This window comes from Phacochoerus africanus, chromosome 7 (assembly GCF_016906955.1).
Source record: "Phacochoerus africanus isolate WHEZ1 chromosome 7, ROS_Pafr_v1, whole genome shotgun sequence".
NCBI classification, from domain to species: domain Eukaryota; kingdom Metazoa; phylum Chordata; class Mammalia; order Artiodactyla; family Suidae; genus Phacochoerus; species Phacochoerus africanus.
This window is the reverse complement of record NC_062550.1, coordinates 17,497,118-17,520,181: the sequence shown is the minus strand read 5'-3', so window position 1 is coordinate 17,520,181 and position 23,064 is coordinate 17,497,118. Positions and strand designations below refer to the sequence as shown.

General features: G+C 39.5%; 1 protein-coding gene across 2 annotated transcripts in view; it reads right to left on the bottom strand.

The window, feature by feature from the left end:
- Positions 1–23,064, bottom strand: part of SPATS2 (spermatogenesis associated serine rich 2) — a 139,987-nt gene that overhangs the window by 14,557 nt on the left and 102,366 nt on the right. For both annotated transcript variants that reach the window (XM_047786538.1, XM_047786537.1), the window contains exons 6-8: positions 14,191–14,452; positions 12,588–12,767; positions 9,441–9,576 (exon numbers count right to left, since the gene is read on the bottom strand). In XM_047786538.1, the coding sequence (XP_047642494.1) occupies positions 9,441–9,576; positions 12,588–12,767; positions 14,191–14,452 (578 nt within the window). The remainder of the gene's footprint in view (positions 1–9,440; positions 9,577–12,587; positions 12,768–14,190; positions 14,453–23,064) is intronic.

Here is a 23,064-nt window from a genome sequence, read left to right as displayed (position 1 = left end):
CTGTTACACCACAGTGGGAACTCCTACACGTAATTTTTAATGTAAACTTCAGGTCAATATTATCATGTTCCACTTTACAAATAAGGGCACCAAGGCTTAGGTGGCAAGGGACATGCCCTAAACCACAGCTTCCATGAGGCAGAGCTGAGATCCACACCCAGGTCTTTTTGCCTTTTTTAGGGCTTCTCCCGTGGCATATGGAGGTTCCCAGGCTAGGGGTCTAATCGGAGCTGTAGCCGCACAGCAACGCAGGATCTGAGCCACATGTGTGACCCACACCACAGCTCATGGCAACACCAGATCCTTAACCCACCAAGCAAGGCCAGGGATCAAACCCGCAACCTCATGGTTCCTAGTTGGATTCGTTAACCACTGAGCCAAGACAGGAACTCCGACGCCCAGATCTTGATCTTTCAATTTTTTCTTTTTAAATTATAGTTGATTTACAATGCCGTGCCAATTTCTGCTGTACAGCAAAATGACCCAGTCATACATATATATATATATATATATATACACATGTATACATGTATATATGTATGTATACATTCCCTTTCTTGTATTATTTTCCATCATGGTCTATCCCAAGAGACTATTTTTTTTTTTCTTTTTCGGCCACACTTGGGGCACATGGGAGTTCCTGGACCAGGGATGGAATCCAAATCATAGCTGCGACTTACATCACAGCTGTGGCAATGCTGGATCTTTAAGCCACTGCACTAGGCCTGGGACTGAACCCACGCTGTCTCAGAGACAACGTTGGATCCTTAGCCTGCTGTGCCACAGCAGGAACTCCCCGCTCCTACGTTTTAAATTCACTAACAAAGAATGAACCCACAAAACCTCAGGCACACCACCCTCTACCCCAATAAAGGCATGACCTCAGGCCTGTGTTCTCCTTAAGCACCCTTTGCTGTGTGGTTCCAGGCCTGCCAAGTATCCTCCAGGACTTGCAAGTAGTAATTTTTTCCCCAAAGTTCCCTGTTGGTTGTTGCTGAGGTACATTTAGCAATCATAAGAACCAGGGCCAGTCCAGCCACAACACTGGCTCTTGGGAGATGGGGGGCTTGCCACAAGGAGCGCAGGACCCAGGTGAGTGCTCCCAGGCATTCCTAGCTGACAGCATCATTCAAGACAGGCTGAGATCAACACAAAACAACAGAACTTTCTTACTGAAAGTACATCTCATAATGTATGTACTGTGTGTAGAAGAATGACTGTATCTTAGATAAGTAATGCTCAAGCATTTAGGGATGATGTCTCCTGATGTGGAAACTTCCAAATGGTTCCAGCAACACGCACAGCAAATACAATGATCCCTGTACTATGATCACTGCACTATTCCTCTGTGTATTTTGAAAGTTTTCATAATAACAAGTTGCAGACATATGTGCATCACAAAATAGAGAAGCTGAGAAGAGTTCAAAAGTGGAAAGCAAGCTAAGCATAAGATAAATGGCAGAAACATTTTTTAAAATCGAAAGTAGTAATTTACTATAATACAACTTTCTGACAATGAAGAAACTTAAGCTAAAGTTTTCCATTGGTTTCTAAGCTATACAGCGGTCCTGGTATGGATCTGTGGCCAAGCGTTTCAAAAGTACCTGTGGTGTGAGGTAATAGTTGTTAGATCCATAACTACAAGCAGTGAGTCCCCTCAGAGAGTGCTGAGAGGCTCATTCAGAGTGCCACTTGCCCGCTCCAGTACCCGAGGGCACTAAATAAGCCTGCGACTGTTCAGTCATAGCTTTCCTGAATGGAAATACACCATGACAAGTATCTGATACACTGGCTTCTGAAACTGCTAATAAAATTCTGCTAAATATTGCTGGGACTCTGTTTAGAAAGACATCAGGTCTTATTAAGCCTGGGCCTTCTACAGCAATGTCTAAAGGAAGTCATGTGTGGACTAGGAAAGCGAAGATTAAAAACTAAAGGCAGAGATAGCTGGTAAGACATAAAAAAGGAAGCATAGTATAGTGGAAAAGCGTCACAATGCCAACTATGACGTTAGTCAAATTATCTTTTTCAGTGCCCATCTTTTCTCATCTAAAATGAGTACTAGGAGTTCCTGTTGTGGCGCAGTGGAAATGAACTCGACTAGTAACCATGAGATTGTGGGTTCAATCCCTGGCCTCGATCAGTGGGTTAAGGCTCCGGCGTTGCTGTGAGCTGTAGTGTAGGTCACAGATGTGGCTCAGATCCCACATTGCTGTGGCTGTGGTGTAGGCCGGCAGCTGCAGCTCCAATTTGACCCCTAGCCTGGGAACCTCCGTGTGTCATGGGTATGGCCCTAAAAAGACAAAAGACAAAAAAATAAATATCATAAATGATATTGCTATATAAATTAGAGATATTGTACACAAAAGCTTCTGACATACAATAATATCTCAATAAAGAGAAGCAGCAATTATTTTCATTTCTGTCCTCATCTTGATTTCTCAGTTTCAGCTGAATGCTTATTTAGTAAAACAAATAAAACAGCCTCACATTACTCTGGTAAATCATTATACATTTCAGATCCACTGTCTAGAAATTCTTTTTTTTTTTTTTTGTCTATTCTAGGGCCACACCTGCGGCATATGGAGGTTCCCAGGCTAGAGGTCCAATCGGAGCTGTAGCTGCCGGCCTACACCAGAGCCACAGCAATGCCGGGTCCGAGCTGTGTCTGTGACCTACACCACAGCTCATGGCAATGCCGGATCCTTAACCCACTGAGCAAGGCCAGGGATCGAACCCACAACCTCATGGTTCCTAGTCAGATTCGTTAACCACTGAGCCACGACAGGAACTCCTCTAGAAATTCTTAAGTAAACACATATACATATTAACACGGTGCAGGTAGTTATACAGAGGTGAGCCAAAGGTAACTTTAAGTGAGAATACATTACAGAATTACACTCTCGCTATGACTACACTCTTGCTATGTATGACTACACTCTCGCTGTGACTACAACTATTAAGATTATGCATGGATACAGATACGGGACACAAGAAAACACAAAAGTAAAAGAATTAAGACGGTAAAGTTATAGGACCTTTATTTCCACTTTTAAAAAACAAGTGTTATAATTTGGGAAATACAATAAAAATAAGAGGGAATAATGAAACCTTTCCAAAAAGTAAAACAAAACTCAGATTCCCTTATCAAATGCTCCCATTCTACCCTGCTCTGTGAGTTCATCACCAGTACTTTCAACCACTGCCCCTCTGCTCTAGCTACACTATAAAGTCCCTACATGTCCCTACTACGCTTCTGCTTCTAACTCTTAAAGGAGCCCCATCCTTTCTGCTGATGTAAATTCCACATGTCTCTCAAAGCTTAATAATGATTTTTTTGAAAAATTTTTATTATAGTTGATTTACAATGTTCTATCAATTTCTGCTGTACAACAAAGTGACCCAGTTATACATATATATATACATTCTTTTTCTCATATTATCTCCTATTATGTTCTATCACAAGTGATTAGATATAGTTTCCTGTGCTATAGTAGGACCTCATTGCTCCAATAATGATTCATTTCCTCCAAGAAGTCTTTCCTTCCTCCCTCCCTTTCTTTCTTTCTCTCTTTCTTTCTATCTCTCTTTCACTTTTTAGGGCACATCTGCGGCATAGAGAAGTTCCCAGGCTAGGGATCAAATTGGAGCTACAGCTGCTGACCTGCGCCACAGCCACAGCAACACAGGATCCAAGCCGAGTCTGGAACTACACCACAGCTCACGGCAACACCAGATCCTTAACCTACTGAGCAAGGCCAGGGATCGAACCCGCAGCCTCATGGATACTAGTCAGATTTGTTTCCGCTGTGCCACGATGGGAACTCCCAAGAAGTCTTTTCTAATTGATCCCTTCCACAGTAACATTCCTCTTAATCTTCACAACAAAGATCTGACCTGAATGGGAATGTAAACTGGTGCAGCCACTACGGAAAAAGAGTATGGTGGTGCCTTAAAAAACTAAAATTAGAGTTGTGATATGATCTAGCAATCCCACTCCTGGCATATATCTGGAGAAAAATCTGTTTCAAAAAGATACATGCACTGCAATGTTCAAAGCAGCATTATTTACAATAGCCAAAACATGGAAGCAACCTAAATGTCCATCAATAGATGAATGGAAAAAGAAGATATGGTGCATATATACAATGGAATATTACTCATCCATAAAAAAGAATGAAATAACGCCATTTGCAGCAACATGAATGGACTCAGAGATTATCATACTGAGTGAAGTGAGACAGAGAGAAACAAATATGTCATCACTTATGTGGAAATCTAAAATATCATACAAATGAATTTATTTACAAAACAGAAACAGACTCACAGACATAGAAAACAAACTTTTGGTTATCAAAGGGGAAAGAGGGTAGGGGAGGAATAAATTAGGAGTTTGAGATTAGCAGATTCAGACTACTATATATAAAATAGATCAACAACAATGTCCTACAATGTCCTACTCTATAAGCACAGGGAACTATATTCAATATCCTATAACAAATATATGGAAAATAATCTGAAAAGAATATATATATATACATAACTAAATCCCTTTGCTGTACACCAGAAACTAATACAACACTGTAAATCACTATACTTCAGTTAAATAGATAGAACTGACCTGAAGAATATCTGACTGACACATCACTCCAAATTGTGACTTAAAAAGAATGATTTAGGAGTTCCCATGGTGGCGCAGTGGAGATGAATCTGACTAGGAACCATGAGGTTTCGGGTTGATCCCTGGCCTCACTCAGGGGCTTAAGGATTTGGCGTTGCCGTGAGCTGTGTTGTAGGTTGCAGATGTGGCCTGGATCCTGTGTTGTGGCTCTGGCGTAGGGTGGCAGCAACAGCTCCGATTAGACCCCTTGCCTGGGAACCTCCATATGCCACAGATGTGGCCCTAAAAAGGACAAAACACAAAAAAAAAGAAAAGAAAAGAAAAGAAAAAAGAATGATCAGGCCCTTCTGAATTACAAAATAAAAAGAACACTGAATATCTGGATGGAATGTTCCTTTATTTATTTATTTACCTTTTGTCTTTTTAGGGCAGCACCTGCGGCACAACCTCATGTTTCTTAGTTGGATTCGTTTCCCTTGCACCATGATGGGAACTCCCGAATATTCCTTCTTATAGTTCTATCTAATTGAACTAAAATAATACTTTTAAAGGTTTTCATAGGCTCAATCAAAATCCTGGTGATCCCCATACTAACTCTATTCCATAACAACTGAATTCCTTAGTCCCTAAATTCTCCTATAGTAGGGTTTCTCTGTACACAGCCCTTATGCTGAGGAGGAAACAATGTATTGATATGTATCAAGAGTCTCCACCCTTCTTCTCAAGGCTTAGTGGGGAAGCGAGCCGTCTATGATGGGTTCGATGAAGATCACAGTTTACTGGGAGTCAGAATACGGAGACTCAGATATTGAGTCTGCAACTTATGATATCAGGTTAGGCAAATGGCTTAGCCTAAGACTCAAATTCACTTTGACAGTAAAGCAAAATTAAAAATTCCTACTTCACAGGACGGAGATCCAGATGAATAAGCCAGACAATATGGCTGAACATGTTTGATACTGTAAAGTAATCTTCGTAATTAGTTATTTTCACAAATGGTTAAAGAATTAGAATTCTAAATCAAGAACATCAAGAACCATGGAGGCAAGTACTAGTAGAAATATGCTATCAATGTACCATGCAAAAACGGAAGAATAATTTAAAACTCCTGAGTGCAAAGTACCCTTTTGGATAACACATCATTGCAGTAGCCCATTCCTTTATTTCTATGTGTTTTAGGTATTTTTGAAATTGTTTTTGTTCATGAAAAAGATTTCTAAATTTTTAGCATCTTTATAGATGGACTTTATATTAAAGGGATCTTAACAAAGATCCCTTTGCTAAGACTAGTGGTAGTTTAACAGACAAACAAAAGAGAAGCTCAAAAGGAAGTAACTTTTTGAAAGTGAATAAGGAATCACCAGTAAAAATTTTAGTCTTAAGCACAGACTTACATTGACGTTATATATTGTAGAATCTTAAATTTCTTACCCATTTTCTCCTTTTAATAATTACCTTTTGATTTTCAGTAAAACAGAAATTTTATTTAAAATGCAGGCTGAGGAGTTTCCATAGTGGCACAATGGAAACAAACCCAACTAGGAACCATGAGGCTGTGGGTTCGATCCCTGGTCTCTCTCAGTGGGTTAAGGATCCGCTGCTGCCGTGAGCTGTGGTGTAGGTCTGAGCTGTGGTGTAGGTCTCAGACACAGCTTGGATTCTGCATGGTTGTGGCTGTGGCATACGCCAGCAGCTGTAGCTCCAATTTGACCCCTAGCCTGGGAACCTACATATGCCATGTGGCTCTAAAAAAGCAAAAAAAAAAAAAAAAAAGTTCAGGCTGAGGAGTTCTCATCATGACTCAGCAGTCAGCAAACCCGACTAGCATCCCTGAGAATTGGGGTTTCACTCCTGAGCTTGCTCAGTGGGTTAAGGATAGAGTGTGGCCATGAGCTGTGATGTAGGTCACAGACATGGCTTGGATTCCCTTGTGGCTGTAGCTGTGGTGTAGGCCTACATATGCCACGGGTGTGGTCCTAAAAAGACCAAAAAAAAAAAAAAAGCAGGCTAACTGTGTATCTTGTGGGCATTTTTCTCCGACATGTATAAAGACAAACGACAGACGTCCAAAATAGTTTATGTGCTCCAGCTCATGTTCCACTTCAGATCCTGTTCCTTAACACCCTTAAACTTAAGTCAACTAGGAGCTCCAATGGTGTGCCAGACAAATTTTATTTATTAACAAGAAAAATAAACTTGGGTCTAGAGATGATTATTGCTGGATCAGCAATAAGAACAGATTTTACATTTTACCTCCTGGAAAGCCTGATTTTTACCTTTCCAGTTCAGTTTTCATTTGGCCTCAATGTGAGAGCAGTTATCCATATATAATCTCCCTAGTGCACCTGTCAGGTGTAATGTAACCTTACTGTTGCAAATTTGTTAGAATCCTTTCATTTTCTTTTATACTATAACCAACACAAAAAAATGGCTTCCTAAGTGACATTAACTCCAAGTTCTGGTTTAGCGCCAAACAGAGTTAGCTTACCTGCCAATTATGACCTAAAGTAGCAACTACAAGGGGCATTGAAATAAGGCAGTTTGAAAACCCAATCAGCCAGAGAGAAGGGCTTTACCCCAGCAGGAAAGGGCAGGTAATCTCTCTTTCCTGAAGTTAAATTGACCTGGTTGCTACGCCTACTGATCAATCCTAAATACACAGTTTCTAGGCAGGAAACCATTCCATTTGTCATTTATTAAAGGAGGCTCCCCCTGGCTGGGTTCCAAGTCAACAAAACTCACAAATCTCTCTCCCGGAACTGTTTCCTGGTTCAGGCTGGTTCCGAACGGAATCGGAGCCTGTGGCTAAGTACTCAGTCAGCTAAACAACCATGGAGACCAGAGGCTTGTCAAGGCAAAGTTGTGGTGTCTTGCTCTTAGCTCTTTGTTCTTTTCTTCAACCAGTAATACTGGATATGACAATAATCCAGGCAAAGGGCACTGTGCTTCCTCCCGGAGGGTCAGAAAGAAATCGGTTACCTAGATAAATTTCCACGGGAAGTCAGAACGTATTTAAGGTGAGTTTGGGAGAATCGGCTGGATTTAGATAAATACAAAAATACAGGAGAGCATATACAGGCTGGAAAAATGGCATTAACTAGCATATGGAAGAGAAAATGTGAACATTAAGTTTTGAGATGAGGAATTTGGCTGGAGCAAAAATGTATAAGAAAAACAGAAGAAATGGCATTATATTCTAGCTCCAAAACCTGAAGGGGAAACTTGGGCCTCAGGACAAAGCATGGGTAGATTAGTACATGAATTATCGACCCTAAAAGTACTTTGCAAATGATAAAAGCAGGGGTCAGTGATTTGGGGGGAAGCGTTACTCTACATCTGCGTTAATTCACTCCCTCTTCAATTCCATGGAACAGAAGGGCGGAGGCTGCCCATACTCCCTCTCCCTCTGTCTCCTGTGGCACGAAGTGACCAGATGAAGTGTGTGAACAGAGACACAGCTGAACATGACCTGAGGGCACAGCCACAGACAAGCAAGAAAACAGATGGATGGTTGGGAGGAACACTGGTGTAGGTTCTCTCCACTCACGAAAACTTCCTCTCACATTTCAGATCCTGTAAGTCTCATAAATAAGCAGAACGGACAGTCTTAAAACCCCAAAGATCAACCCAGATGCTTGTCTTCCCATCTTTTTATTTAATTTGGTCTTTAGGTCTTTTTCATTTTCAAAAAAGTCCCTTATAAAATGCAAGTATATCCCAGAAAGGAGTTATGGTTTAAAAATTAGTTACCACTTTAATATCCAATAGTTAAAACAGCTTCAGTGTTCTAGAAAAAATCAGAACATATTTCTCCTCCCAGAGTCTATAACCAAACACATTTGAGAAATAGCATAGTGTAGACCCCTCTTATAAATTCACAAGGCACATTAGCATTGAAAAGACAGTAAAATGTTCAGTAGTTAGAAAATTTTAAGTATTTTCAAAACTCTTTAACTTTTTTTTTTTTTTTTTGGTCTTTTTGCTATCTCCTGGGCCGCTCCCTCGGCACACGGAGATTCCCAGGCTAGGGGTCGAATCGGAGCTGTAGCCACAGGCCTACACCAGAGCCACAGCAACGCGGGATCCGAGCCGCGTCTGCAACCTACACCACAGCTCATGGCAACGCCGGATCGCCAACCCACCGAGCAAGGGCAGGGACCGAACCCGCAACCTCATGGTTCCCAGCCGGACTTGTTAACCACTGCGCCACGACAGGAACTCCTCTTTAACTATTAAACATATTTCTCCTACAGAACACATATAAATATACTTTAAGATATGATTATTTTTAGAACATAGTTTAAAAAAACACAAAATTAGAGTTCCCGTCATGGCCCAGCAGAAACGAATCCAACTAGGAGCCATGAAGTCATGGGTTTGATTCCTGGCCTCAATCAGTGGGTTAAGGATCGGGTGTTGCTGTGAGCTGTGGTGTAGGTTGCAGACATGGCCTGGATCTGCTGTTACGGTGGCTGTGGTGTAGGTTGGCATCTGTGGCTCCGATTTGACCCCTAGCCTGTGAATCTCCATATGCTGTAGGTGCAGCCCTAAAAAGCAAAAACAAACCACCAACCCACCCCAAAACCCCACAAAATTAAAATAAATGAGTGACTAATAACAGGACATAGAAAAGAACCACCAGGGTGGGGAGCATTAAAAGGATGAAAGGAGGATGAAAGAGAGCATAGGATTTTTAGGTCTTTCTCCAATAAGTAGAGTAGTAGTTAAGAGTCAGGAATTAAAGAACTTGGTGCATGGCTAAACAACTTTTACAAATGATCATTTTTATGCTACTGATACCAAATGTAATTTAACTTACCAGCTCTGCAGTTCGGCAAAAGCTTGTTTCATTTTCTTAATGGAAGCATCCATTTCTTCTTTAACTACAACTCGATATCGTGCAAGAGACACCGTGCAGCGCTGGAGGTCTTTCACAGATTTTTCAATATTGGAGCCTTAGGGGAAAAAAACCACAAGAAAAACAAAAAACCCCAACAATAAAAAAAGGAGCACAGGTAACTTGAAAGTTGGATCTGAACACCTGAGCATATAATGTAACAAATGTCATGTGAACTAAGAATGCTCCCTAAACAACCACACACCTCAGCAAAAAAATGGATATTTCCATAGATTAAAAAAAATATTAAGATGGAGTTGGAGTTCCCATTGTGGCACAGCAGAAATGAATCCGACTAGTATCCATGAGGATGAGGGTTCGATCCCTGGCCTCGCTCAGTGGGTCAGGGATCTGGCGTTGCCGTGAGCTGTGGTGTAGGTCACAAACGCAGCTGGGATCCCTCAGTTGCTGTGGCTGTGGTGTAGACTGGCAGCTGCAGCTCTGATTCGACCCCTAGGCTGAGAACTTTCTTTTTTTTTTTCTTGAGTCCTTATGTTTTATTTTTTATTTTATTTTATTTTATTTTTTTTATAACTTTTTTATTTTCCCACTGTACAGCAAGGGGTCAGGTTATCCTTACATGTATACATTACAATTACATTTTTTCCCCCACCCTTTGTTCTGTTGCAACATGAGTATCTAGACAAAGTTCTCAATGCTATTCAGCAGGATCTCCTTGTAAATCTATTCTAAGTTGTGTCTGATAAGAGAACTTTCATATGCCTCGGGTGTGGCCCTAAAAAGCAAAAAAAAATAAAAAATTAAAAAAAAAAAGATGGAGTAAGAGGAAGCAGAGTTACTGTCCTATCTTAAAAACTTAACATACAAAGTATATGAAACAATGGTTTTGAGATGATAAAAAACAGGTAGTACTTCCTACTGTCCCCTCACCCGCCCAAGAAAACAGAAACAAAAGAGTGAGGCCTATGATTATCCCAATTTACCACCATAAGAGAGTTTCCAGGCTGCAATGCAAGGAGAAGAAATCCTAAACTGGGCCTGGAAGTCTCCCTGAATTGAGGGAAGAGAGTTGAGAATTCAGGGAGGCCAAGGTGGCTAGAATTCTCAGGGTAGAATACTGGAGAGGAGAGAGCTATACAAAAATGGAAAAAAAAAAAAAATACAAAGATTTACAGGGGATTGTGAGCTCATAGGTGTGCAGAAACTACCTGAAACAGGGAAAAGACCCACTGGAAAGGAGCAAGTGGAATGATCCTCAGGGCTCACCCAGCCAGAATGGGGTACCAAGTTGAGAACTTATGAAGGGTATTGCCTCAGTTCTAGACTAAAGGGTGCTCTAGTTCCACCTAACAAAGCTTAAAAAAAAAAGCAGGCTTCAGACTGTTTCCAAATAATAATCCCAGAATAAATCACAAGAATATTTAAGAAAATACAGAAGCAAAATTCACGTCCTGGCACCTACTAAAAAATTAGTAGGTGTATAAAGAAGCAGAAAAATATGACTGACTCATAATGAAGAGAAAAATCAATTAACAGAAACAGGTGCAGAAATGACACAGATGTAGAATCACTTGGTAAGGACATCAAAACAGCCAATATAATCAGATACCATATGTTCAGAAGGTAGAGGAAAAGCATACGCATGTTAAGGAGAGTCAGGGAAGGTATTTAAAAAGACTCCAACAGAACCTCTAGAGCTTAAAAAAACAAAAAACAACCAAAAGAACGAACAATGTCTGAGATGAAAAATACCCTGGATGGGATTAACAACGGATTAAAAACTGTTTAAAAAAAAAAGATTAATAAACTTGAAGATAGCAATTTTAGAAACTACCCAAAATGAAATGAAACAGAGAGAGAAAAAGGCTTAAAAAAAACAAACAAACAACTATTTGAGTAGGTACCAAATTTTAAAAACTCTCTAAATGACAGGATTTAGTAGAATATAATTCACTATGTAGACATTGCGAAATTGATAAAAAGTTCTCTCACAGTAGTACAGTCTAAAGCACTACATGTGGGTAAGCCAACTTTGTAGATAAAAGATGAAATACATTTACCTAACCAACACATTTTTACCAGTTTCTAACAGTTCTTCTAATATTTACCAATGCCAAAGTTATTACAACTGGTAGTTGGAAAAACTGATCTAACAAATTTATAATGTGCCAAGATACAGATTTTCAATTTTTTAAAGTCTTCCTCATCTCAACTTGATTCCTTTAAAAATCTACCTAAAAGTTTTCAAGTCCTGTGCCTTTATTCTTGCTGGACTAAATAGTGTCAGACTTGTCTTTCTGCACCAAGTAAAGCACCATGTTAAAAGATGAAAAAGGAGATCATCACTAATTAAATTTAGCTCATGTGGCATAAATAATTCAATAAAGAGCTACGGGTTACAAGTGTCTTTTACATTTCTCTGTTTCACTCGTTCAGTGGAGTGGGCTGCCATGCTTACATGTATGATCATCAGAAGGGCTATTATCTCTATCTATTAAATTCTTGGCTGATTATTTAAATGAATATTACAGTTTTTCTGTTTTTGTTTTTTGTCTTTTCAAAGCAAACGGCGACCAATGGTCAATGCTAAGCACTTAAGAGAAAATGAGTTTGTTTAAAATATTTCTTTAAAATGTCAAGTCAGAGATGTAAAGCTTTTTACCATTACATCAAAATGAAGGTAACAGCACAGAAATATTGCAGTAAAGCAAATAAAAGGAACAGCTTATGGAGTTGTCTTGTGCTGCAGCGGGTTAAGGATATGGCATTGTCAAAGCAGCAGCTCTGGTTGATGCTGTGGCGTGGGTTCCATCTCTGGCCCGGGAACTTCCACATGCCACAGTGCGGCCAAAGGAAAGAAAAGAAGAAACAGGCTAATGTTTACAGAAAAGTCATCCTCGCAGTAGAATCTGATTTTCATTCACAAAAAGGATCCCTATTATTATAATAAGACTATACAGCATCTAAACTACTTTCCAACTCCAACTGTGTGCGCAAAATTAGGGAAAGCCTGGGTAGTCATTGTCTAGAAAACAGAAAAAGTATTACCTGCTGCCCTTGTGAAACCTCATCTATGAGAACAAGGTGATAATTTGCCCTCTGACTTACCTAGCTTTTTGTTGGTGGAAGAGAGTGGAACATCTTCCAAGCCTAGATTTGAAAACGGAGGTCCTAAGGTAGATCTTGAGAGAGATTTAGCAGCATTCCTATTTTGTTGAGAATTCTGAGTGGAGTGCATAGTCAAAGACTTGGACTCAAAATCAGAGACACCATTCTCCAGCATGGATCCTGTCAAAGAAAGAGGCCAGTATTTTATAGCACAACTTAGGGGTAAATCAATCAAGCAATCTTAAGTACATACAAAAAAAAAAAAAAGGGTAAAAATGTTTGCGGCAAAAAGATACCTCTTAAAAGGTTGTCAACAAAATCAACTGACCAACTAGATCAAAGAGCAGAATCGGTGAGGCTTTGAATAGTGGATGGCTTAGCTCTAAGCCATGTCCTAACTGAAGAAGAGGAGGAGGATTCTGTGTTAACCCATTTCCAGACAGGCTAGCTGAACCTTGGCAACTTCTTTGCAGTTCTGGGCCCAAGGAAGTGAACAGAGTCAGTATCACTTTGGACAGCATCTGTAAGCTACGCTGAGGAAAAGACTTTTACACTGTCCAAGGGAAAGAAGAGTTTTTAAGCTTTAAGGAAAAAAAAAAGGGGGGGGCCAAGAATTAGGAAACGAGAGGAGAACAAGCTCAGAAAGAAATGGAAGCCATTGACTATCTTTGGTTTGTCTGAGATCAATGTAGGTGCCATATTTTTCTCTTTGTATGTGCATACTAATCAATAAGAGAACATCTGAGGAATACAGCATGATTTGAAGAGTACAGCATAATTCTTTTCAGAATTTTTTTCTTTTTACAGCCACATCTGCAGCATATGGAAGTTTCTGTGCTAGGCATCGAATCAGACCTGCAGCTGTTGGCTTATACCACAGCCACAGCAACACTAGATCCGAGCCATGTCGGCAATCTATACCAAGCCATATCTGCAACCTATAACGCAGCTTTCGGCAATGCTGGTTCCTTAACCCGTTGGGGCCAGGGATTGAACCCACATCCTCACAGAGACAACATTGGGTTCTTAACCCACTGAGCCACAACAGGAACTCCAAGAGTACAGCATAATTTTAAAATTGGTATTACATTTACAAAGCCAGCAGCAACAAAGCAAGGGGAAATAGATTAATAAACAAGTAGTGAAGAAGCCTATTTTAAAAAAGATACTTCTAATATCTTCCCATCACTCATCAAAATGGTTAATGAAACAAACAAAATGTACAAGATAATCTGAATTTACAATTAACACTAATCTTAATTCTTTAGTAGAAACCAAATGTGGGACTATAAAAACAGTCTACTTTTAATGAAAGCTCTGAGGTTACAGTTATGAATATATATTCCTCACTGTGTTGAGATTTTCACAGTCTTAGATTTTCACAAGGCTGATATGCACTTAAAATTAAGAGACAATGGAATAAAAATTATATATTTTTAGCCTTTGACAATTACAAAATGTGACTCTTTCACAAGAGGTAACAAAAACCAAAAAGTAAAAGACTAATCTAGATTTCATTTATTGATTGCTTTCTCAACCAGGAAGCCTCAGTATTTTTCAATAGAATGCAACTTTTCAAAGACCTGTTAATAAATACACTCACCTGTTCTAGTCAGCACATCGGGTGTGGCAGACTCAGGATCCTCCAATTCTCTGGCATCTACTGAAAGTGTCTCCATACCTTCACTGAGTGAGTCCACTGACTCAGTATCATTGATGGCACCATTGACGTGGTAACCATTAATACCACCTTTCTCTGAGGATGGTGCAGACTGCTCCTCTTGAGTGGAAACCGATTTATTGGAATCTGGGATACTGTTACTTGGTTGTGCTGCAGGTTTTGGTTTGCTTTTCTTCTTTTTGTTCTAATATTAGTAAAGATTTGAAAAAAAAAAAAGAGAAGAAGACCCCCACAACCACAGAGGTAACTGGAGCCACCCAAAGGCAACCAATGTTACCAATTTCTCATTTGCTCTTATAGAAACTTAACACATTTTTGTGTATGTTGAACCACTGACTGAAATAACTGTGCAAAATACTATGAATAAACTCAAACACATAAATATAAAATATTAATGCATGGCAAAACCCACCATAAGAAAGATCAACACATAAACTACAAAATGTGAAACAAATATGCGTAATATACACAAAGAACTAAATATACAGAGAGCTAACAAAAAATAAAATAATAACCCAATAGAAAAACCAGTGTAGGATATAAACATATGGAATGAAGTGAAACTTCAGTCTAATAAAGACATAAATTAAATCTGTACCACAAAGAATTCTGCATCAGAAATCCGTCTCCTCCACCTAGACAACAATTACACTGGCAGAATCTGTCTAACTATTTTGGAACCCTGGAGTCTACTCAAGGCTTGTAATTTCAAAGAGAAGACTTGGATGGTAAATTATGGTTAATTTTAGTCAACTTCAGTTCTGAGCACAGAAGCAGCTACCCACCCCCTATCTCCAGTAGGGAACAGGCAGCTGTGCACCTGTTCTTGGTGCAGCTGGCACACAGCTTGCTGGAACCAGGGTAAGCAAAAAGGACTCTATCCTCCAAATATGTGGAATCTGTGCTGTGATCACTGACTACTGCTTTTGATTACAAAAGTACAGACAAAGAGACAGGCAGCCACTACTGTTGCACCTCTTCCCATTGTTGTAAGCCCCTCCCCCTCTGGCTGAAGTGACTTTCAGGGGAATTAAAGGGGTAGTGCCCTTCCTCCTCCTTCATTTTTCCTTATTCATCTCTTTTGGGAGCCAGACATCAAAGACTAGGTAGGTCATTCAAAAACAAATGCACATATGGGAAAATTCTGAAAATAGCCATGCACACCCAGGGAAAAGTTTAGAAAAACCTGAGAAGACCTTAAGTTTATACCTTAGGCTGACCTTTGGTACAGAGATAGCTGACAACAATTTTAAAATATAATAATAACAACAGTAAACCTGGAGAAAGGGGAAGAATCTGATTTCTAGAATTATCACATTGTTAGAATAAGATGTCTAGTCTTCTTTTATGATTACTTTTTGGCCTTCCCACAGCATATGGAATTCCCAGGCCAGGGATCAGATGTGAGCCACAGTTGCGACCTAAGCTGCAGCTGTGGCAACGCCAGATCCTTAACCCACCGTGCCGGGCCAGGGATTGAACCTGGATCCCAGCACTCCCAAGACACTGCGGATCCCACTGCACCACAGTGGGAACTCCTCAAATGTCTCATTTTTAACAAAAAATCAAAATGCAAAGAAGCAAGAAAGTATGGCCAATTCAAAGGAAAAAAATAAACCAACAGAAACTGTCCCTGAAAAAGACCTGTTGAGAGATATACTAAAAACTTTAAAACAAATATGCTCAAAGAGGAGTTCCCACTGTGGTGCAGTGGGTTAATGATCTGGCTTGTCTCTGTGGAGGTGCCAGTTTGATTGCTAGCCAGAGTTGCTGCAGCCATGGTGTAGGTTGCAGCTCTGGCGTGGATCTGATCCCTGGTTTAGAAACTTCTATATGCTGTGTGGGTGGCCAAAAAAGAAAAAAAGAAAAGGGGGAAGAAAGAAAGAAAAAGAAAAAAAAAAGATGCTCAAAGAACTAAAGGGAGATATAACTAAACCTGAAAAATCAAAGTATTAACTAAATGGAAATAAGAATAAAGAGATAGGAAACCTAAAAAGAAATTAAAAAAGAAATGCTGGAGCTGAAAAGTACAATAACTTAAATTTTAAAGAATCAGTGAATCTGAAGATATGACAATGGAAATTATGAGTCTGAGGAAGAGAAAGAAAAAAGACTGAAGAAAAGTGAACAGAGCCTAAGGGGTCTGCATGTCTCCATCAAGCAAACCAACATATGCATCGTGTTAAGTTGGGGAAGGAGAAGAGGGAAAGGGGCAATAAAGAATGTTTGAAGAAATAATGGCTGAAAACTTCCCAAATTTGATGAAAGGCATGAATATAAACACCCAGGAAGCGTAACGAACTCCAAGAAACAGTGAGACACCTTATAATCAAAGAATGATTGACAAAGAATCTTTTTTTTTTCTTTAAATGATTGCACCCCAGGCATATGGAAGTTCCTGGGTCATATGGGGACTGAATCTGAGCCACAGCTGTTACCTATGCTGAAGCTTTACCTACGCCAGATCCTTTAACCCACTGTACTAGGCCAGGATAGATCCTGTGCCTCTGCAGTGACCCATGCTGCTGCAGTAAGACTCTTAACCCACTGAGCCACAGCAGGAACTCCCAAAGAGAATCTTGAAAGCAGCAAGAGAGAATCTACTCAGCACACACAAGAGATCATCAATGAGATTTTTAGCAGATTTCTCATCAGAAACTGTGGAGGCCAGAAGGCAGTAGGCACATATATTCAAAGCACTAAAAGAAAAAACTGTCAACCAAGAATCCTCTATCTGGTACAACTGTCTTTCAAAACTGAGGGAGAATTTAAGACATTCCCAGGTAAACAAAAGCTGAGGGAGTTCCTAACCACCAGACCTGCCCTGCAAGAAATATTCAAGGGAGTCCTGCAACGTGAAATGAAAGAACACTAGGTGTTAATCTGAAGGCATATGGAGAAATAAAGAACTTAATAAAGGTAAATACATGAGCAATTACAAACGCTGGTATTATAACAATGGTTTGTAAATATACGTTTTGTTTTCTACAGGATTTAAAAGACTAATACATCAAAACAACAACAACGACAACCCAACAACTAATAGTCTAAAAGCTAGTATTACTGCAACTTTGGTTTGTATCTCCAGATATTGTTTTCTACATAATTTAAGAGACTAATGCATTTAAAAGAATTATCAGCTTATACTTTGCGGCACACAATACATAAAGATGCAATTTTGTGACATCAGCAACTGAAAAGGGTGGGGATGGAGCTATCAAGGAGCAGAACTTTTGTAAGTTACTGAAGTTAAGGTGGTCAAATTTCAATTAGTATTATAACTTCTGATCTTAAATGGAATCCCCATGGTAACCATAAAGAAAATAGCTACACCATATACACAAAAGGAAATGAGAAAGGAATTTAAACATTTCACTACAAAAATTGATTTAACACAAAAAATTACAGGAACATAAGAAATAAGGGATTAAAAAAAATCTGAAAATATTGAAAACAAACAGCATGGCCAATCCTTCCTTATCGGTCATTACTTTAAATGTAAATGGATTAAATTCTACAATCAAAAGACCTAGATTTTAGAATGGATAAATATACATGATCCAACTATACGCTATCTACAAGAGACTCACAAATAGACTGAAAGTGAAAGAATGGAAAAATATATTCCATGCAAATAGCAACTAAAAGAAAGCAGGGATGGTTGCACTAATATCAGACAAAAATACACTTAAATTTTAAAAGCTTATAAGAGACCAAGAAGGACAGCATAACCTTAATAAAAGGTTAAATACTGAAAGAAGATTTAACAATTAGAAACATTTATGCATCTAATGACAGACCATCAAAATATATGGAGCATGGAGTTCCTGTTGTGGCACAGTGGAAATGAATCCGACTAGGAACCGTGAGGTTGCAAGTTCGATCCCTGACCGTGCTCAGCGGGTTAAGGGTCCAGCATTGCCGTGAGCTGTGTAGGTTGCAGATGCAGCTTGGATCTGGTGTTGCTGTGGCTCTGACATAGGCCGGCAGCAACAGCTCTGATTAGACCCCTAGCCTGGGCACCTCCACATGCCATGGATGCAGCCCTACAAAGGACAAAAAAAAAAAAAAAAATATATATATATATATATATATAATATATGGAACAAATGGAATTCCCATGTGGCACATTGGGTTAAAGATCTGGTGTTGTCACTGCAACTGCTGTGGCATGGGTTTGATCCCTGGTCTGGGAACTTCCATATGCCACAGGCGTAGCCAAAAAAAAAAAAACCATGGAGCAAAACCTGACAGATTTGAAGGAAGAGACAGACAATTCCACAATGATACATGGAGATTTCAACACCCCACTCACAATAATGGACAGAACAACTAGAAGATAAGTAAAGAAATAAAGGATTTAAACAATAAAATAGGAGTTCCTGTCATGGCTCAGCGGTTAATGAACCTGACCAGTATCCATGAGGATGCAGGTTCGATCCCTGGCCTCACTCAGTGGGTTAATGATCTGGTGTTGCCTCGAGCTGTGGTGTAGGTCTCAGACATGGCTCAGATCCCACATTGCTGTGGCGTAAGCCAGCAGCTACAGGTATGATTTGAGGCCTAGCCTGGGAACCTTCATAAAATGCGGGTGTGGCCCTAACAAAACAAAACAAAATGACAAAAAATACGATAGACCAATAAACATATATAGAACACCCTACGTAACAACAAAGAATATATGTTCCTCTCAAGTGCACGTGGGACATTTTCCAGGATAGACAACATGTTAGGCCAGAAACGAAGTCTCAATAGATAGGTACCATAAAAAGTGTAATACAATGAGATAAAGTTAGGAAACAATAGCAGAAGGAAAACTGGAAAATCTATGATACTGGAAAATTAAACAACACATTTGTAAATAATGACTGGATCAAGATAGAAATACCAAGGGCAATTAGAAAATACTTAGAGGAGTTCCTGTTGTGGCTCAGTTCCTAACGAATCTGACTAGGAACCATGAGGTTGCTGGTTCAAGCCCTGCCCTTGCTCAGTGGGTTAAGGATCCGGCATTGCTGTGAGCTGTGGAGTAGGTCGCAGACGCGGCTCGGATCCCGCGTTGCTGTGGCTCTGGCGTAGGCTGGTGGCTACAGCTCCTATTCGACCCCTAGCCTGGGAATCTCCGTATGCCACGGGAGTGGCCCAAGAAATGGCAAAAAGACAAAAAGACAAAAAAACAAAAAAACAAACAAAAAAAGGAAATACTTAGAGATAAATGAAAATGAAAATATAATATACCAAAACTTAAAAGCAGTGCTAAGGAAGAAATTTACATTACGTTTTAAAAAAGATACCAAGTTAGCAGTTTAACTTTACAGCTTAAGAACAAACTAAATTCAATGCTGTCAGAAGGAAGAAAATAATAAAGATTAGAGCAGAGATAAATGAAATAGAGACTAGAAAGGCAACAGAGAAAAATCAATGAAATCAAAAGCTGGTTCTTCAAAAAGATCAACAAAATTGACAAACTTAGCTAGATGGACTAAGAAAAGAGAGAACAAAAGAAGAAAAAAAAAAAGAGAGAAGACTCAACTTATTAAAATAACAAAGAAAAGTGGGGACATTACTACCAATTCTACTTAGATAAAAAAAGATAAGAGAGTACTATGAACAATTAATTGTACACCAACAAACTGTATGACCTAAATGAAATGTTAAAATTCCTAGAAATACAAAACTTACCAAGACTAAATCATGAAGAAATACAAAATCTAAGTAATAAGGAGACTGAGTCAGTTATCAAAAATCTTTCAGACAAAGAAAAGCCCTGGAACCAATGGCTTCACTACTGAATTCTACCAAACACTCACAGAAAATTAATACCAATTCTCAGAAGAAAAAAAACAAAATGAAGAGAAGGGAACATTATCTAACTCATTCTATGAAACCAGCATTACCCTGATACTTAGGCAGTCAAAGATGCTACATGAAAAATACAAAACAATATCCCTTATGAATATTGATGAGAAATCCTCAACAAGATGGCACCAAACTAGAGTTCCCATCTTGGCAAAGTGGAAATGAATCCAACTAGGAATCATGAGGTTGCAGGTTCGATCCCTGGCCTTGCTCAGTGGGTTAAGGATCTGGCGTTGCCATGAGCTGTGGTGTAGGTCACAGACATGGTTCAGATCTGACACTGCCGTGGCTCTGGTGCAGGCTGCCAGCAACAGCTCTGATTAGACCCCTAGCCTGGGAACCTCCATATGCCACGGGTGCGGCCCTAAAAAGGCGACAGACCAAAAAAAAAAAAAAAAAGCACTAAACTAAATTCAGCAGCACATTAAAAGGATTATATAGGAGTTCCTGTTGTGGTTCAGCAGAAATGAACCCGACTAGTATCTATAAGGGTTCAGGATCCAGCGCTGCCGTGAGCTGTGGTGTGGGTCGCAGACATTGTTTGGATCCTGCGTGGCTGTGGCTGTGGCTGTGGCGTAGGCCAGCAGCTGCAGCTCTGATTCAACCCCTAGCCTGGGAATTTCCATATGCTGAAGATATGGCCCTAAAATGTCAAGAAAACAAAAACAAAAGAAACAAAGAAAGACAGAAAGAAGGAAAAGAAAAACCCATAGTGTACAAATGGTTAAAGAATAGAGCTTTCCCTCAAAGATCAGGAACAAGGTAAGGATGCTCACTTTTGCTACCTATTCAACGTAGTACTGAAAGTTCTGGACAGGGCAACTAGGAAAGAAAAATGAAATAAACAGGCATCTAAGCTGAAAAGGAAAAAGCAAAATATCTGTTTATAGATGATATGATCTTATACGTAGAAAACTCCAAAGATGGCACACACACACAAAACTGTTAGAACTAATAATCAGAAAAGTAGCAGGACACAAAATCAATACCCAAAAATCAGTTGTACTTCTAGACATGAACAAACCATCTGAAAAGAAAATTAGAAGACAATTCAATTTAAAATAGCATCATCATAAATAAAATACTTAGGAATTAACCAAGAAGGTGAAAGACTCGTACAATGAAAACTATAAAACATTGCTGATAGAATTAAAGAAGAGATAGATAAATAGAAACACATTTCATGTCATGTGTTGGAAGACTTATTATTAAAAAGTCAATACTACCCAAAGTGATCTACAGATTCAATGCAATCAATTTCAAAATCCCAATGATATTTTTTGCAGAAATAGAAAAACCCATCCTAAAATTCATATGGATCCTCAGGGACCAAAACAATCTTTAAAAAGAGAAACAAAACTGGAAGATTTACATACCTTTTAAAACTTACTACAAAGCCACAGTACTTAAAACAGTGTGTACTGGCATAAAGACAGACATATTGACCAATGGAATAGAATAAGACAGCCCAGAAATAAACTCTCACATGTACAGCTAAATGATTTTTTTTTTTTTTTGCCATACTCCTGGCATATGGAAGTTCCCAGGCCGAGGACTGAATCCAAGGTGCTACTGTGACCTATGCCACAGCTGCGGCAACAATGGATCCTTAAACCACTGTTTCAAGCCAGGGATTAAACCCATGCCACTCAGAGACAACACCAAATACTTAACTTGCTGTGCCACAGTGGGAACTCCCCAGCTAAATGACTTTTGACAGGGATACCAAAGACTATTCAATGGGGAAAGAACAGTCTCTTCAAAAAATTGTGTGGGGAAAACTGGAATATATGTACATACAAAAGAATAAAGCTGGACCCTTACCTAACACATTATACAAAAACTCACTCAAAATGGATCAAACACCTAAGTGTAAGTCCTAAAACAATAAAACTGTTGGAAGAAAATATAGGACAAAAGCTTTACAACACTGAATTTGGTAATGATTTATTGGATATATCAAAGGCACAGAAAAAAATACAAATTGGACTTAATGACAAAAAGACAACCCACAAAATGTGGGAAAATATTTGCAAATCATATATCTGATAAGAGACAAATATCCAGAATAAATAGAGAACTCTTAAAACTCAACAACAACAAATAAACCACCTGATTAAAAAATGGGCAAAGGACTTGAATAGGCATTTCTCTGAAGAAGATAACACAAATGGTCAACAAACACATGAAAATGTTCAACATCACTAATTATGAGGAAATGCAAATCAAAACTACAATGAAACATCACTTCATACTCATGAGGACAGCTGCTATCAGAATAAAAGAGAAAAATGGGAGTTCCCACCGTGGCTCCCAAACCCAACTAGGATCCATGAGGATGTAGGTTCAAAGCCTGGTCTTGCTCAGTGGGTTTTGGATCTGGCATTGCAGCGAGCTGTGGTGTAGGTTGCAGACTCGGCTCAGATCCGCGTAGTGTGTAGGTTGGCAGCTACAGCTCCAATTTGACCCCAGCCTGGGAACCTCCATATGCCATGGGTGTGGCCCTAAAAAGGCAAAAAAGAAAGAAAGAAAAAAAAAAACAGAAAACAAGTGCTGGAGAGAATGTTGATAAACTGGAACATTTGTGCACTACTGGTAGGTATACATAATGGTATAGCTGCTGTGGAAAATAATATGATAGTTCCTAAAAAAACAGTAGAGGAGTTCCCATCATGGCGCAGTGGTTAAAGAATCCAACTAGGAACCATGAGGTTGCGGGTTTGGTCCCTGGCCTTGCTCAGTGGGTTAACGATCCGGCGTTGTTGTGAGCTGTGGTGTAGGCTGCAGACACGGCTCGGATCCCGTGTTGCTGTGGCTCTGGCGTAGGCCGGTGGCTACAGCTCTGATTAGACCCCTAGCCTGGGAAACTCCATATGCCAAGGGAGTGGCCCAAGAAATGGCAAAAAGACCAAAAAAAAAAAAAGAAAAAGAAACATC